Source organism: Moschus berezovskii, chromosome 5 (genome assembly GCF_049115385.1).
Source record: "Moschus berezovskii isolate FMDL1 chromosome 5, NW_MosBer_1.0, whole genome shotgun sequence".
Classification (NCBI taxonomy): Eukaryota; Metazoa; Chordata; class Mammalia; order Artiodactyla; family Moschidae; genus Moschus; species Moschus berezovskii.
In genome coordinates, this window is record NC_142464.1 from 79,162,900 (window position 1) to 79,176,709 (window position 13,810).

Here is a 13,810-nt window from a genome sequence, read left to right on the forward strand (position 1 = left end):
CACTGAGTCACATGGGAAGCCCCCAAACTAGAGTACTTGGCTTCAATAAACAAGCATATAAAACATTTATAGCTCTTGCCATCTGTGTTGTTTTGGCAGACATTGAGTAAGGGAGTTTCAGAAGTATATCTTCCTACCTTTCTGGTTTTTCAAGTTTTAAAAATTGGCTCCTTGGGACTTTCCTGGAGGTCTATTGGTTAATACTGAGAGCTTCCACTTGTGGGGGCCTGGGTTTGATCCTTGGTCAGGGAACTAAATCCCTTATCTGCATGGAACAGCCAAAAAAAGTTTAAAATTGGCACCTTTCTCTGTCTGTAACTATGGATCTAAACCCTCTTCACTTCTATTCTGCCATTCTCACCTGTATCAACTTTCTTTCATAACAACTGAAAAAAACATTGTTTCAAAAGGGATAGATATTTAGTATGTCACCCATTGTCATTCTCACATAAATGCCCCCCTACTTTGAAGACAGTGGTAGGAAGGTGGATTTGTTAAAATTACTGAGTCTTCATCTGCCTAAGATTGTCCAGAGATTTCTGCTATTCCTCCCTTGCCCCAGCACAAACATCATCCGGCCAGGCTCTACATTGCTAGAGATTTTGTTTGCAATTATCTCGAGTTGTGTATCCTTTGTGAAACTGATGCTGGAAATTCTCAGTACTTATTACCAAGTAGTTTAAATAGCTGGTTTTCTTTTGAAAAGAAAATTCTCAAGTTGTGGAATTATACATTTTATTTATTATTTGAGAGGTTAGTTTTTTAGTAGATTTCTGTATTATTTTTCAAGTAATACAGATATAGGTCATAGGCGTTGTAAAAAGCATTTCATAATTCAAAAATTATGAGTATTTTCTCATGTTTTGAGCAGACCTGATAATTTTTTTCAGACCTGATTATTTTAATGTCCACTTTGTTTTCTGTTTTGTAGTTTAAATTTTGACCTCCATTTCTGACAGTATTTATATTTATTTTCAGTATTTTTTAAGAAGGCACAGGCAATTTGGTATTGTTCATACTTTAAAAAATCACCTTCTAGCTGTTAGGATGACAAATGTCAGTGGGGGTGACACTTCTGGATTTATGAGTAAAGGTAAAATTCATACCTAATATGACTAATGCCAAAGAAGTAATTTTTCTGCATATATGTGTGAAGGTGAAATTAATCCTTAATGTGTTTTTTTTTTTCCCCAAATGTCAGACCCAGATGTAGCCTTCGTACCTCTAGGAATGACAGATTCCTTGGTCATCGTGGAGGATGAAGATTCGGTCATCATCCCATGCCGCACGACTGATCCCGAGACTCCGGTGACCTTACTCAGCAGTGAGGGGGTAGTGCATGCCTCCTATGACAGCAGACAAGGCTTTAAAGGAACCTTCACTGTTGGGCTCTATATCTGTGAGGCCACGGTCAGAGGGAAGAAGTTCCAGACCATTCCATTCAATGTTTATGCTTACACAGGTACTCGTGCCCTCTCTTATCGTCTCTAAATAAGAGGTACAGGCAAAGTCATCAGATGCATGTAGAATTTTCTTTTAAAATCCTAGTCCCTAGTGATGGAGCCCCCAAATTCTGGTATGGGGACTTGGCATTAACCTCCTAAAGGTAGGTTAACCCCACCTTGAACCTACAATGTTAAGCTGATCTCTGTGGCTGTAAGCTTGGCATCACCAAAGGCAAAATCTTTCCTATCCGTGTACGATCTCGTGTTTCATCAGTTAACTTCAGTATACTGTAAGGAATTTTTTTTCTTGCATAAGCCTCTTACTGTTTTAGTCACATTCCTGACTACAAAGGCCTTAACTATAAACACACACCTGTGGGGGTTGGACTTCCAGGTTAATTTTAATAACTTCAGAAAAGTGATTTTGAGAAAAGCTGGTAGCTGTCGACTTCATCGCTTTGATGTGAGTGGTTAATGCAAATGGGAATGTATAAACCGCACTTGGGCCAACACGTTTATAGAGCACTTACATGCAGGTATGTGTTAGCGAGAGTATGCCATTTAACTCTTGTGAAGGGCTTATTTTATGCCAGACTCCATGCTAGGTTCTAGATATGCTGAAAATAACTGGGGAGCAGAATGGGAGAGGAGAATAAATAAATGATGGGGTAGGAGCTGCTGCTGAGTCACTTCAGTCGTGTCCGACTCTGTGTGACCCCACAGATGGAAGCCCACCAGGCTCCCCCGTCCCTGGGATTCTCCAGGCGAGAACACTGGAGTGGGTTGCCATTTCCTTCTCCAATGTGTGAAAGTGAAGTCGCTCAGTCGTGTCCGATCCTTAGCGACCCCATGGACTGCAGCCTACCAGGCTCCTCCATCCATGGGATTTTCCAGGCAAGAGTACTGGAGTGGCTTGCCATTGCCTTCTCCGGGGTAGGAGCTAGTGGCTAGGAAAGTGAAGTCAGTAAAGGCTTGATCTCTCAATAAAAGTGATTGCAGTCATAATACACCCAAATGCTTGGGGATGTGAATGTGGTCTTCTGGCGAATTGGAATTTATTATTACTATTGTTATTGTTTTGCATGTCTGTATATGTATATATGTGTATGTATTTTCAGTTCAGTTCAGTCGCTCAGTCATGTCCGACTCCTTGCGACCCCATGAATCGCAGCAGGCCAGGCCTCCCTGTCCATCACCAACTCCTGGAGTTTACCCAAACTCATGTCCATCGAGTCAGTGATGCCATTCATCCATCTCATCCTCTGTCGTCCCCTTCTCCTCCTGCCCCCAATCCTTCCCAGCATCAGGGTCTTTTCCAGTGAGTCAACTCTTCACGTGAGGTGGCCAAAGTATTGGAGCTTCAGCTTCAACATCAGTCCTTCCAATGAATACCCAGGACTCATCTCCTTTAGGATGCAGTACTTTATACCAAATTATGTATGTCAGCGCAGATCAAGGCTTCTGAGATTTTCAAAATTTTGTCTTGATCAAAGTTGTTTGCAAATTATTTTTCAGAATCTTCTTTAATAATTCAAACCTTGTAAGATCCTGACTATACTTTGGATATTTAGGTCCTGTGTTTGTTCTTTTTTTAAATAGCAACATCAAAACTTGATCTGGAAATGGAATCTCCTAAGACTGTATATAAGGCAGGCGAATCGATTGTGATCACCTGCACCGTCTTTAATAACGAGGTGGTTGACTTTCAATGGACTTACCCTGGACAAATGGTAAGTACCCTCAAGGTCCCTAGTGTCACATTAGGGCTTCAAAGACCTTTCGCTCATGGGGCACGACACTGACCTCCTCTTGACCTTAGCTTTCCGTCTCTGATACACACTCTGACAAGAGGATGTTGTGGCTCTTAGAGCAGTGGGAGAGTCTGAGATGATGATAGCTGAACCAGGCCCTTCAGAATGCATAGAGATTTCACACTGAGTGCTCTCTTTTCATCAGATAGGCAGGTTTTATGGCTACAAGATAATGACCAAAATATTAGCAAAGCAAAACACAAATGAATTTTAAAACTTCCTGATTGCTGAAAGTCATGAATTCTCCTTTTCTTGGCTCCCATGCCTTTGAGTTTTGAGGCATTGGATAATGTTGCTTGCCTGCCTCCCTGCCTTGTGGACACCCATGATACTCTGCTTCTTGCCTGCCTGGTCTTGCCTTTGTTTTAATATGAGCCAGGTCTTAATCTTTTAGTTGTGGCATGCAAACTCTTAGTTGCAGCATGTGGGATCTAGTTCCCTGACCAGGATCCAACCTGGGCCCCCTGCATTGGGAGTCTTAGCCACTGGACCACCAGGGAAATTCCTTTATAAAAAAAATTCATTTGTTTTTTTATTTTGGCTATACCTTGCAGCTGCACTAGGGATTGAATCCAGGCCCCTGGCAGTGGAAGCACAGAATCCTAACTGGACTGCCTGGGAATTCCCTGCCTGGTCTTTCTATGCATAACTTGCCTTCAGTGAACAGGCATAACTTGAATCATTCAATAAAGATTTAGTGATGTTTGCTGAATCCCAAGCACTCTGGTGGAAGCTGGCCCATCCACAGAAAGAAGAAGAAGGGAGGAGTGGAGATGGGGAAGGGGAGCCACTGTGTCATCTCTGGTCCCTGGGAATGTACACATAGGGTATCATTCATTCTTTTTTTATTTTACTGAAGTATAGTTAATTTACAAAATTGTGTTAGTTGCAGGTGTACAGCAAAATAATTCAGTTATATAAATATATATAAAATACATATATTCTTTTCAGATTCTTTTTATTATAGATTATTGCAAAATATTGAGTATAGTTCCCTGTGTTATATAGCAGCTTCCTGTTGTTTTTCTATTTTATATGTTTTGGTGTGTGTATGTTAAGTCCAGTTCTCATTCATTCTAACCCATCATGGTAAGTGTGTATGAACTGTGTATAAAAGGCTATGATGGTCCCATGCAGAAACAATTTAACAGTGTTTAATGCAGTACCCTTATGGAGAGCAAAAACCATCTATGTAAAAAAAAATATATATATATATATACACACACATATATATGTATATATGGTCTTTCCCCCTTCACTCCTAGTTTGCAAATTTCTGCTGCTTGCTCTTTTTTCAACATTTGGTAGTGTCTCTCCTTTTTTCCATTTCTCTCCCCCATGCTTTGGCTGCCCCTTTCCTTTCTCCCTGGGGTGTCTGATTGAAACTTGGACATTTTCACATATTGCCTTATAACCTTATGTACTGAGGAGACATTTGTAGACCAATAGGTATACATCTTCCCCAAAATGTGAAGCTATCTGATTTTTCTTTTCTTACTTGATTGCCTTTATTTTTATTTTTTACAGAAATTTTTTTTTAAAAGATTCATTTATTTATTTATGGCTGCTTTGAGTCTTTGTTGCTGCACTCAAGCTTCCTCCAATTGGGCAGAGCAGGGGTTTTTCTTAGTTGCATTGTGAGGGCTTCTCACTGCAATGGTTTCTCCTGTTTCAGAGCATGGGCTCAAGGGCTGCAGTAGCTGCAGCTTGTGGTCTTGGTTGCCCTGTGGCATGTCGAATCTTCCCAGACCAGGGATCAAACCTAAGTCTACTGCATTGCAGGTGGATTCTTTTTTTTTTTAATTACTTTTATTTTTATGGCCGTGCTGGGTCTCCGTTGCTTTGCACAGGCTTTCTCTAGTTGCTGCAAGTAGGGGCTACTCTTTGTTGCAGCATATGGGCTTTTCATTGTGGTGGCTTTTGTTTCCAAGTACAGGCTCTAAGGCTCGAGGGCTTCAGTAGTTGCAGTGCATGGGGTGTAGAGCCTGGGCTCAGTAGTGTGGTACATGGGCTTAGTTGCTCCATGGCATGTGGAATCTTCCTGGACTAGGGATCAAACCTGTTTCCCCTGATTTGGCAGCCGGATTCTCATCCACTGTATCACCAGGCAAGTCCAGCCGGTGGATTCCTAACCACTGGGCCACCAAGGAAACCCATATTTGATGCCTTTAATCCTTAAAACATAAATGCTTCTTTCCATTTATTGGAAATAATTTTTTCTCCTCAAAACTGAACTATGTGCTGTTTGGCCCCCCAATATACAGTGTAAATACTGGTTTATAAATAATATTTTTTGTTTGATATTTTTTAAAAAATAAAGGCTTATTATAACTTTAAAATTTAGAGAAACAGATGAAAAGCCACTTCCCAGAATACCCCCATTATAATTTTAAGGAGATAAGTCCTTTAAATACTTTGTAAGTATAATAATTAATACACATACTTTAAATAGTGCTTTATATTTTTTCTTGTGGCAGTATAGCACAAACACCTTACTATGTCATTAAATATCCTTTCCAAACAGGATTTTCAAAGGAACATGCCTAAAAATATTTTTTGTTAGACTTTATTTCTTAGACCAGTTTTAAAAAAGTATTCGTTTGGCTGTGCTGGATCTTAGTTGCGGCACACAGGATTTTGGATCTTTGTTGCGGCATGTGGAATTTTTAATTGCAGCATGTGAGATCTAGTTCCCTGACCAAGGATTGAACCCAGGCCCCTGCATTGGAAGCATGGAGTCTTAGCCACTGGACCACCTGAGAAGTCCCTTTAGAGCAGTTTTAAATAAACAGCAAAACTGAGTGAAAAGTACAGAGATTTCCTGGATTGCCCCTTGGGCTCAACACACGAGCAGCCTCCCCCATCCCTGTCCCCACAGGGCGGTACACTCATTACAATCCAGGAACCCACGTGGGTACATCATTTTCACTGAGTCCATCACTTACACAGGGGTTCACTCTTAGGAAACAGCTTGTTAAAGTCTGTTTTCCTCCCCTTCTGCTGTAGAAAGGCAAAGGCATCACGAGGCTGGAGGAAACCAAGTTCCCGTCCATCAAGTTGGTGTACACTCTGAGGGTTCCCGAGGCCACGGTGAAGGACAGTGGAGATTATGAATGTGCTGCCCACCAGGCCACCAAGGAGGTCAAAAAGATGAGGAACGTCACCATTTCTGTTCACGGTACACTCTGCTTCCTAAAATGCCCATCGGCCATGCTGCTCGGGATCCACCATGAGGTGCTCATTGTTTAATGGAAACTCTTCCCTGTACAGAGAAAGGATTTATTGAAATCAAACCCAACTTTAACCTGTTGGAAGCTGTCAACCTGCATGAAGTCAAGCATTTTGTGGTGGATGTGCAGGCCTATCCACCTCCCAAGATAACCTGGCTGAAGGACAACCTGACTCTGATTGAGAATCTCACGGAGATCACCACTGACATAGAAAAGATTCAGGAAATAAGGTAAAGAAACACCCTTCTCAAGTTTGCCTTTTTTTTGTATTGTATATTCTTTGATAGACTGAGGTTTGTATGTGTTTTATGACCCCAAACAAGAGTCAGTATAGAAAAATTTAGCAATCAGAAAAAGGAGATACTGGAAATAAGGTACATTTCATGATAATGTTGCAATGCAATAATAGTATGTTGGTAAGTATGTAACAATGAAATGAGAAGAAAGAACTGAAAAATCTTTGCTCCCAATGAAAGACAGATTCCTAGATTCAGCAAGGGGTAGAGGAAAGAAAGTAAAATTGGACCCACTTGGGTTTCATATATATTCCTTGATATCTATCACCCATATTGCAAGTAGACATGTATGGTGATTCGAGTTCCAGGGCAGTTATCACATAAACCTACGTGAAACACAACATCATTGGCTTAATTTGAAACATATTTGACCCAGTGAGGCTTTCATGGGAAATAAGAGTAGTGTCTGAGTAAATTTGGTTAGGAAAGAACATTCTATGGATAGTTTGGATCCTTGCTCTCTGAGGAGCTGTAGACTGTTGTCATCTCTTAACTAGTGGTGGAGTTTTGTGTTCGTCACCATTCAGCCTCAGTTTCCTCATCTATAATGTAGGATTAATAATACCTTATGTCCTTCAAGATGAGGAACTGGATGATATTTTGAGGTCTCTTGCACCTTTAAGCTCTGATTAGAATCCAAGAGCAGAAGATCCCTCTTGAAGGGCCCAGCTAATCCAGCCCTGCATCTTTGTCAGAAACCTTCCGAAGGAGACAAAATCCTTTATTTCAAGCCTTTAGGAAAGAGGAGAAGATAGGACCTCTTCCATTAGTTCACTTAATTTCAGGATTTGCTTCCTTCTTTCTGAACTGAATTCCATGCATAACTGAGAAGCAACATCTGGGAAAATGGAATGTGACTACCTCTGTGGAACAGTGATAGAGCTAGAAGTGGGATACTGAATCTGAAAGGCTTTCTAAGACATGAAATGTAGGAACACAGAGAAGTGGACAGTGTCTAACTTTCTACTATGCTGTGAGGCCAGAGAGAAATAAGGTGATCCCAGCATAGCCAATGCTTGAGACACCAGGGTTGTCTGCAAGCTACTATCAGTAGCGATGGCCAGACGGTGGTTTTCAGCAGAGCAGTCCAGGAAAGCTGTCTCTTAAGGTGTTTTTTGATTTCCTCCAACACGTCTTCTTCGAGTCCCCATGACAGGCCAGGGAATGTAAGGATGCGCACGGTGGAGGGATATCTGGTTTCCCTAAGACTAGTGGAGTCACAGTTTCCTTGGCTGCTGCTGCTGCTGCTGCTGCTAAGTCGCTTCGTGTCCAACTCTGTGCGACCCCACAGACGGCAGCCCACCAGGCTCCACCGTCCTTGGGATTCTCCAGGCAAGAACACTCCTTCCTTGGCTGGACAAGTGCAAAAAGTGAATGATGGCAGACTGTCTGGTCCCTGGCAGCCAGGGGTGCTTAGGGAGCTTTAAAGAAATCCATTCCAGAGGTGTTCAGTTTGTTGCGGCAGAGGGAAGTCCAGCCCAGCGTGCTCATCACATCTCCCAGTGTCCAGCATCTTGGCTAGAAGACTCGATGTTTGCAGGCTATTTTGGAGCCTCTGAAATGCTTTCATATAGATTATTTCATGTAGTTAATTCTCAAAATGATACTCCGCCTTGCATACTGTTATCCCATGGTGTACCCATAAGGGACCTGAGGCTTGGAGAGTTCAGTAATGCCCCAGGTCTCCTCCTTCCATGACCAGCGCTCTTCCTCTCACTCCGCTTGCTCTCCCACACTGTTATATAGGACAGATGGGCAAATACTTTATGGATGCACACACACACACACTCGACAAAATATCATTTATTACACGTGTAAGCAATCTTTTGGAGAAACTTCTCTTTAATGAGGTATGAAACCATATGTTTCTCTATTTTTTTTTAAGATGCATCTTGTACTTTAAAAACATTCACACCTAAAGACAGTGCATTGTAAGAAGCCTCACTCCTGTCCTGTCCTCGTATGCATTGATACCCCCTCCTCCCCACCCACAAGGAATACTTTTATTAGTTTTGTTAGGAAGGTTTCTTATGAAACCTTCGAGCATTTTTTAAGCAAATACAAGCAAGCAGGAGTTTTATACCCCAGTGACCTCTCCGTATCAATACAGAGATAGTGTCTTTATTGTTTCTTCCAAGGATGTTCCAGTATTTGGCTGAATCACTCATATGATGGATGTTAAGGGGAATCAAGTATTTACTTTTATTTTGTATTGGAGTATAGTTGCTTAACAGTGTTGGCAAGTATTTTTTTCTTAAACATAAAAATCCAGGATTCAAATAAAAGGAAAGCTGGTAGGATTTGTTTTTTCCCTAGAAGTCAGGACTTAACAGAGCTGACTGCTCTTGTAGCCACATAAGCCATTGCTCATCTCTGGTCTTCTGTTTAAGAATGAAATGTCTACAACTCAGACCTTCAATGCATAGATAGTATAAGGAAAATCCCAGGAAAGCGATCATATGGACAAGATGTTTAACAACATTTGAATTGAATATGGTAATTGCTTAACGATTGGAATTTATTGGGCTGCTCCTTGCTGAACACAGTCCTTTTCTTTTAAGTTATCGAAGCAAATTAAAGCTGATCCGAGCAAAGGAAGAAGACAGCGGCCATTATACTATTGTAGTTCAAAATGAAGATGATGTGAAGAGCTATACTTTTGAACTCTTGACTCAAGGTTTGTAAGAGCCAGATAAAGATAACTCCATCTCGGTTGGTAGGTGACTGAGTCTTCCGAGGAGAGCCTGGCCCTGTCCCCATAGGACATGGAGGGAAAAGCAACCTTTTCAGGGGAGAAGCAGGGGGTGTGGGTGTCAGGTGTAGCTCTGTTGGACTTATGAATTCACATAATTCTGGGAGGTCCCAGGCTAATCGGGCACTGTCTGACTTGGAATTCCTAGGCTCCAATCGCTTCCTTACCATCTGTTTCTCAATTAGATACCTCCAGTTCTGGAAAGAGTGAAATGATATGTTTTGGTCCAGATGACATTAGGTTGTTCCAGAGTGTTTTGGCTTTTTGTGCCTAGCTTTCCTTATAGATCTCTATAGAAGCCCCTTCCAGAACGGAGTGCCCAAGTCTGTTTATATTTCCAGTTTAGCACCTATTCACTGAGTGCCTACCATGGGTCATGTACTGTCCTAGGTAGGCTCATTTTACCCTCACAGTCGATCTGTGATACAGGTATTAGCATATTTCTAATTTATTTGATCACCGGTTACAAAAAAGAATCTTTAAAATGTAATAATATTGCACTTTGGTAAATGCTGCTTTAGATCCTACCATTTAGATGAATCTAGAAGCTGATTCCCAAGCTATAATATAATCGTAAGAGCCTCTTCGTCTTTCAAGTCAAATAAACACGGTGCTTTTTGCTTTCTTTACACCAGGTTTAAAACACCACAGGGCACAGATCCCTTAAGCATGCTCTTAACCAGTTGGATCTGTGCAAACTGGAGTGTTATTATGCACATGACTGGTCTCAGCTCCCTGATGGGTGGTTGGTTGATTTATAGGTTCAAATGTTATGTGGACAAGTTTTGAACTCATATTCCACTTGGTAGTTTCCCAAAGTTCTGGTATGCCAACCATCCACTTCTGATTTCTTTTCATCTCCTGCAGTTCCGTCCTCCATACTGGACTTGGTTGACGACCACCATGGCTCTAATGGGGGCCAGACTGTGAGATGCACAGCCGAAGGCACCCCTCTTCCTGATATCGAGTGGATGGTTTGCAAGGATATTAAGAAGTATGGAACACATTCCTTTCTCTTTTGTGGTCAGGATGTTTCTGCCTTAGCACAAAGACCCTCAAATGCATTTTATTTCTTTGGCTGGCTCTGCTTTTGGAATTTGTGATTCTTTATTTGGCCGAGGTCTCATAAACTACAAGATAGGGTTCTAAACGTGGACCTTGTGTGTATGTGTGCATGTGTAGGTATGTGCGTGTGCTTTTGTGTTCATGAATAGCTGTAAGAAGAAGGTCTACAGCCTTCAGCATATTCTCAAAGGGTCTCTAATCTGAAAAGAGCATAAATTTAAAGACCTGCTCTAAGAGGATCTTTCTTACCCTGACCCACATTTTCATCTCACATTTTGTCTTTGTTGAACTTTATTTGGTGGCTAGACTGGAGTGTGAACATACATGAAGATACTGCCCAGGGGGCTTCTGGTGGGAGGTAACTAGCCAGTTCCTCCTTCACTACTCATTCCTTGACCTTCTCCAGTGGGCATCTCCAGAGTGCAGTGTGTTTGCACTCCTTCCCGGGGTGCCTGCTGTGCTCCGAAGCCTCTGAGCTTTACTTGGAGGCTGAGACTCCTCCCCTCTGACACCCGAGGTCGAAAGGCACTGGACTTGGATCTAGACTGGGGCTGGATTCTAGGTCCAATCCTAGTTACACCTGAGGGGGTCCCCGAGCGTGGGTGGACAAAAGGGAGGGCATCAGGCCTTTTTAGGAGGGGTGGGACATTGGGATACTTAAAACATTCCTGAAGTCCAGTTTGCTCAGGGGTTCAAGGCTTGTGACAGGTAGTTCTGTTGGATTGAATTTGTTTATCTCTCCCTTGCCTTCATAAACAGTTAACTTAAAAAAATTTTTTTTTAATTTATTTGGCTGTGCTGGGTCATGTGCATGCAGCATGCAGGATCTTTAGATGCCAACTTTTAGTTGGGGCATGTGGGATCTAGTTCCCTAACCAGGGATCAAACCCAGGCCTCCTGCATTGGGAGCTCAGAGTCTTAGCCACTGGTCCCGCAGGCAAGTCCCAACAGTTAACTTTTAATTACCCACATGTCGGTTATTCTCTCTAGGAGAACAAGTTTTAAGGTTAATCTGCACCTAAAATATCAATCTGTAGCCTTGCAAATGCAGACAGGGTCAGCACTGCTTGCTTAAGTGATTCTCACTGCTCCACCCCCATGACTCCCCACAGTGGGCTCTATATCTATGCCTTTTACTCTCTCCAGATGTAACAATGAAACTTCATGGACAGTTTTGGCCAACAACGTTTCAAACATCATCACAGAGGTCCACCCCCGAGACAGGAGCACCGTGGAAGGCCAGGTGATGTTTGCCAAAGTGGAGGAGACCATTGCAGTCCGGTGTCTAGCCAAGAACCTCCTCGGGGTGGAAAGCCGAGAGCTGAAGCTGGTGGCTCCCAGTGAGTAGCTCATGGGTCGGGACAACTAAGTCTTCAGCTGAGCCCTTCCTCCCTTCGGTGGGACTTTGAATCCCAGATGGGATCCTATAGGACTGAAGGTCCAGATGCTCTTAAAGGGCCTTCTCTGGGCATCTGTGTAGGAGCCTTGTCTTTTACTTTCAGATCTCAAACTGCATCTTTCTGAGGCCCCTTGCCATTGTGTTTGTCTATAAGCATATAGTCTCTTTGGTCTGGCATGGTGATGTAGGGAGGGGAAGGAGGATCTTCTGCCTTGTTGCTTCTTATGACAGTTGAGACAGGTTGACTTGTTAAAAAAGAAAAAAATTAGTGAAGCCAAAAGCAATGTAAGTATACAGCAACCTTTCAAAATACACTGCACTTAAGTTTCTGAACTCATGGCATCCCTCAGCCTCGTTTATCAGTCTTTGTATTCCAGTTCACATTCTGGAGCGTCTTTGGAGAAAGAATTGTGTTCCCAACCGAATTTTGTCCCTTGGCTGTCCAAGGGAAGAGCTGGAGTATTTTCATGCATGTAGATAATTGAGAGATGATCTTGTCCATTCCCCAAATGAGCCAGGCAGCCCTTACGCTTCTCCAGCAGTAGACAGAGGTCTCCAGCCCAGAAATGGCCGCCCTGCCCCCCTGCCCTCCTGCGACCTTATGCGGTTTCTCCACCGTGCCCCATCTCTTGTCCTCCAGCTCTGCACTCGGAGCTCACTGTGGCGGCTGCAGTCCTGGTGTTGCTGGTGATTGTGATCATCTCACTCATTGTCCTGGTCGTCATTTGGAAACAGGTAGATACTTTTTAAAGAACTAAACATCCTTACTGATCAGAGCAAGAAGAGCAACCTAGCTCAGTGCTTGGCACAGAGAAGGAGCTCAGTAACTAGATGATGAGTGAACGCTGTCGAATCCTTCCATGTCAGTCACTTTGCCACTGTGGCTAAGCTTGGGTATCTTCAGGCGTTGGTAATTCACCAGTTACCTGTCCTCGTCATTCATAGAAACCAAGGTATGAAATCCGCTGGAGGGTCATTGAATCAATCAGCCCTGATGGACATGAATACATTTATGTGGACCCGATGCAGCTGCCTTATGACTCGAGATGGGAGTTTCCAAGAGATGGACTCGTGCTTGGTAAGTTCCTGCCCTGCTGGGTGATCTCCCAGGACTCCTTCTGCTTTGTCCACAACTTTACAGGCCTGTGGAGGAAGAAAGGATCTGAACTTGTGCTTAGTAAGAGTGAGGCGTTAGAAATTGGCTTTTTTGGAAATATTTTTCTGCCTTTGAAATTGAGTCAATCGGATCACTGCGATGATTTTTTTTTTTTAAACCTCCTTCCATAGCAAATTACAGGTTAAGAAAATTTTACAAAGGAAGAAGCAACTATAGGGAGACACCCATCAGAGTGGCTTTGTTTTGGAAATGATACCCATTGGAAACGAGATGAGTTTCTGGGATAAAAAAGGAACAGATGAAAAATGAATGAGGACAATCCAAAAATTTGTTTTGACCCAGTACCTTCTGAGGATATAGTAGATACTTCTTTAAAAATAGAATGTAAAAATAAAAGTTTTTACGTTTTAAAGCAAAACATGAAAAACTGTTCAACTATTTCAGTCTTGGGTTGAGACCAAGTACAGGAAACTTTAGTCAAGAGATTTTTTTTTTTTAAATTACATTCTAAATGAATGAAATCAGGACAAAGACAAATGAAGGTGAGAACTAGAGGTTGTGTCATCATGAATATTCTAATAGTATGTACTTTGGAGGACGCCAAAGGCATTTTTAAATTATCTACTTGTCTCATTCCAGAAAGCAGCCAAATTAGGTCTTCCTACAAAGTTACTTATACTGAGATCAAACAAGAC

The 13,810-nt window shown here is 42.3% G+C and overlaps 1 protein-coding gene across 4 annotated transcripts in view; it reads left to right on the forward strand.

Annotated features, from left to right (window-relative positions):
• PDGFRA (platelet derived growth factor receptor alpha) overlaps positions 1-13,810 on the forward strand; it is a 50,312-nt gene that overhangs the window by 14,456 nt on the left and 22,046 nt on the right. For all 4 annotated transcript variants that reach the window (XM_055435040.2, XM_055435039.2, XM_055435042.2 and 1 more), the window contains 9 exons: positions 1,202-1,462; positions 3,045-3,175; positions 6,263-6,434; positions 6,527-6,716; positions 9,344-9,459; positions 10,402-10,528; positions 11,746-11,939; positions 12,639-12,733; positions 12,944-13,076. In XM_055435040.2, the coding sequence (XP_055291015.1) occupies positions 1,202-1,462; positions 3,045-3,175; positions 6,263-6,434; positions 6,527-6,716; positions 9,344-9,459; positions 10,402-10,528; positions 11,746-11,939; positions 12,639-12,733; positions 12,944-13,076 (1,419 nt within the window). The remainder of the gene's footprint in view (positions 1-1,201; positions 1,463-3,044; positions 3,176-6,262; positions 6,435-6,526; positions 6,717-9,343; positions 9,460-10,401; positions 10,529-11,745; positions 11,940-12,638; positions 12,734-12,943; positions 13,077-13,810) is intronic.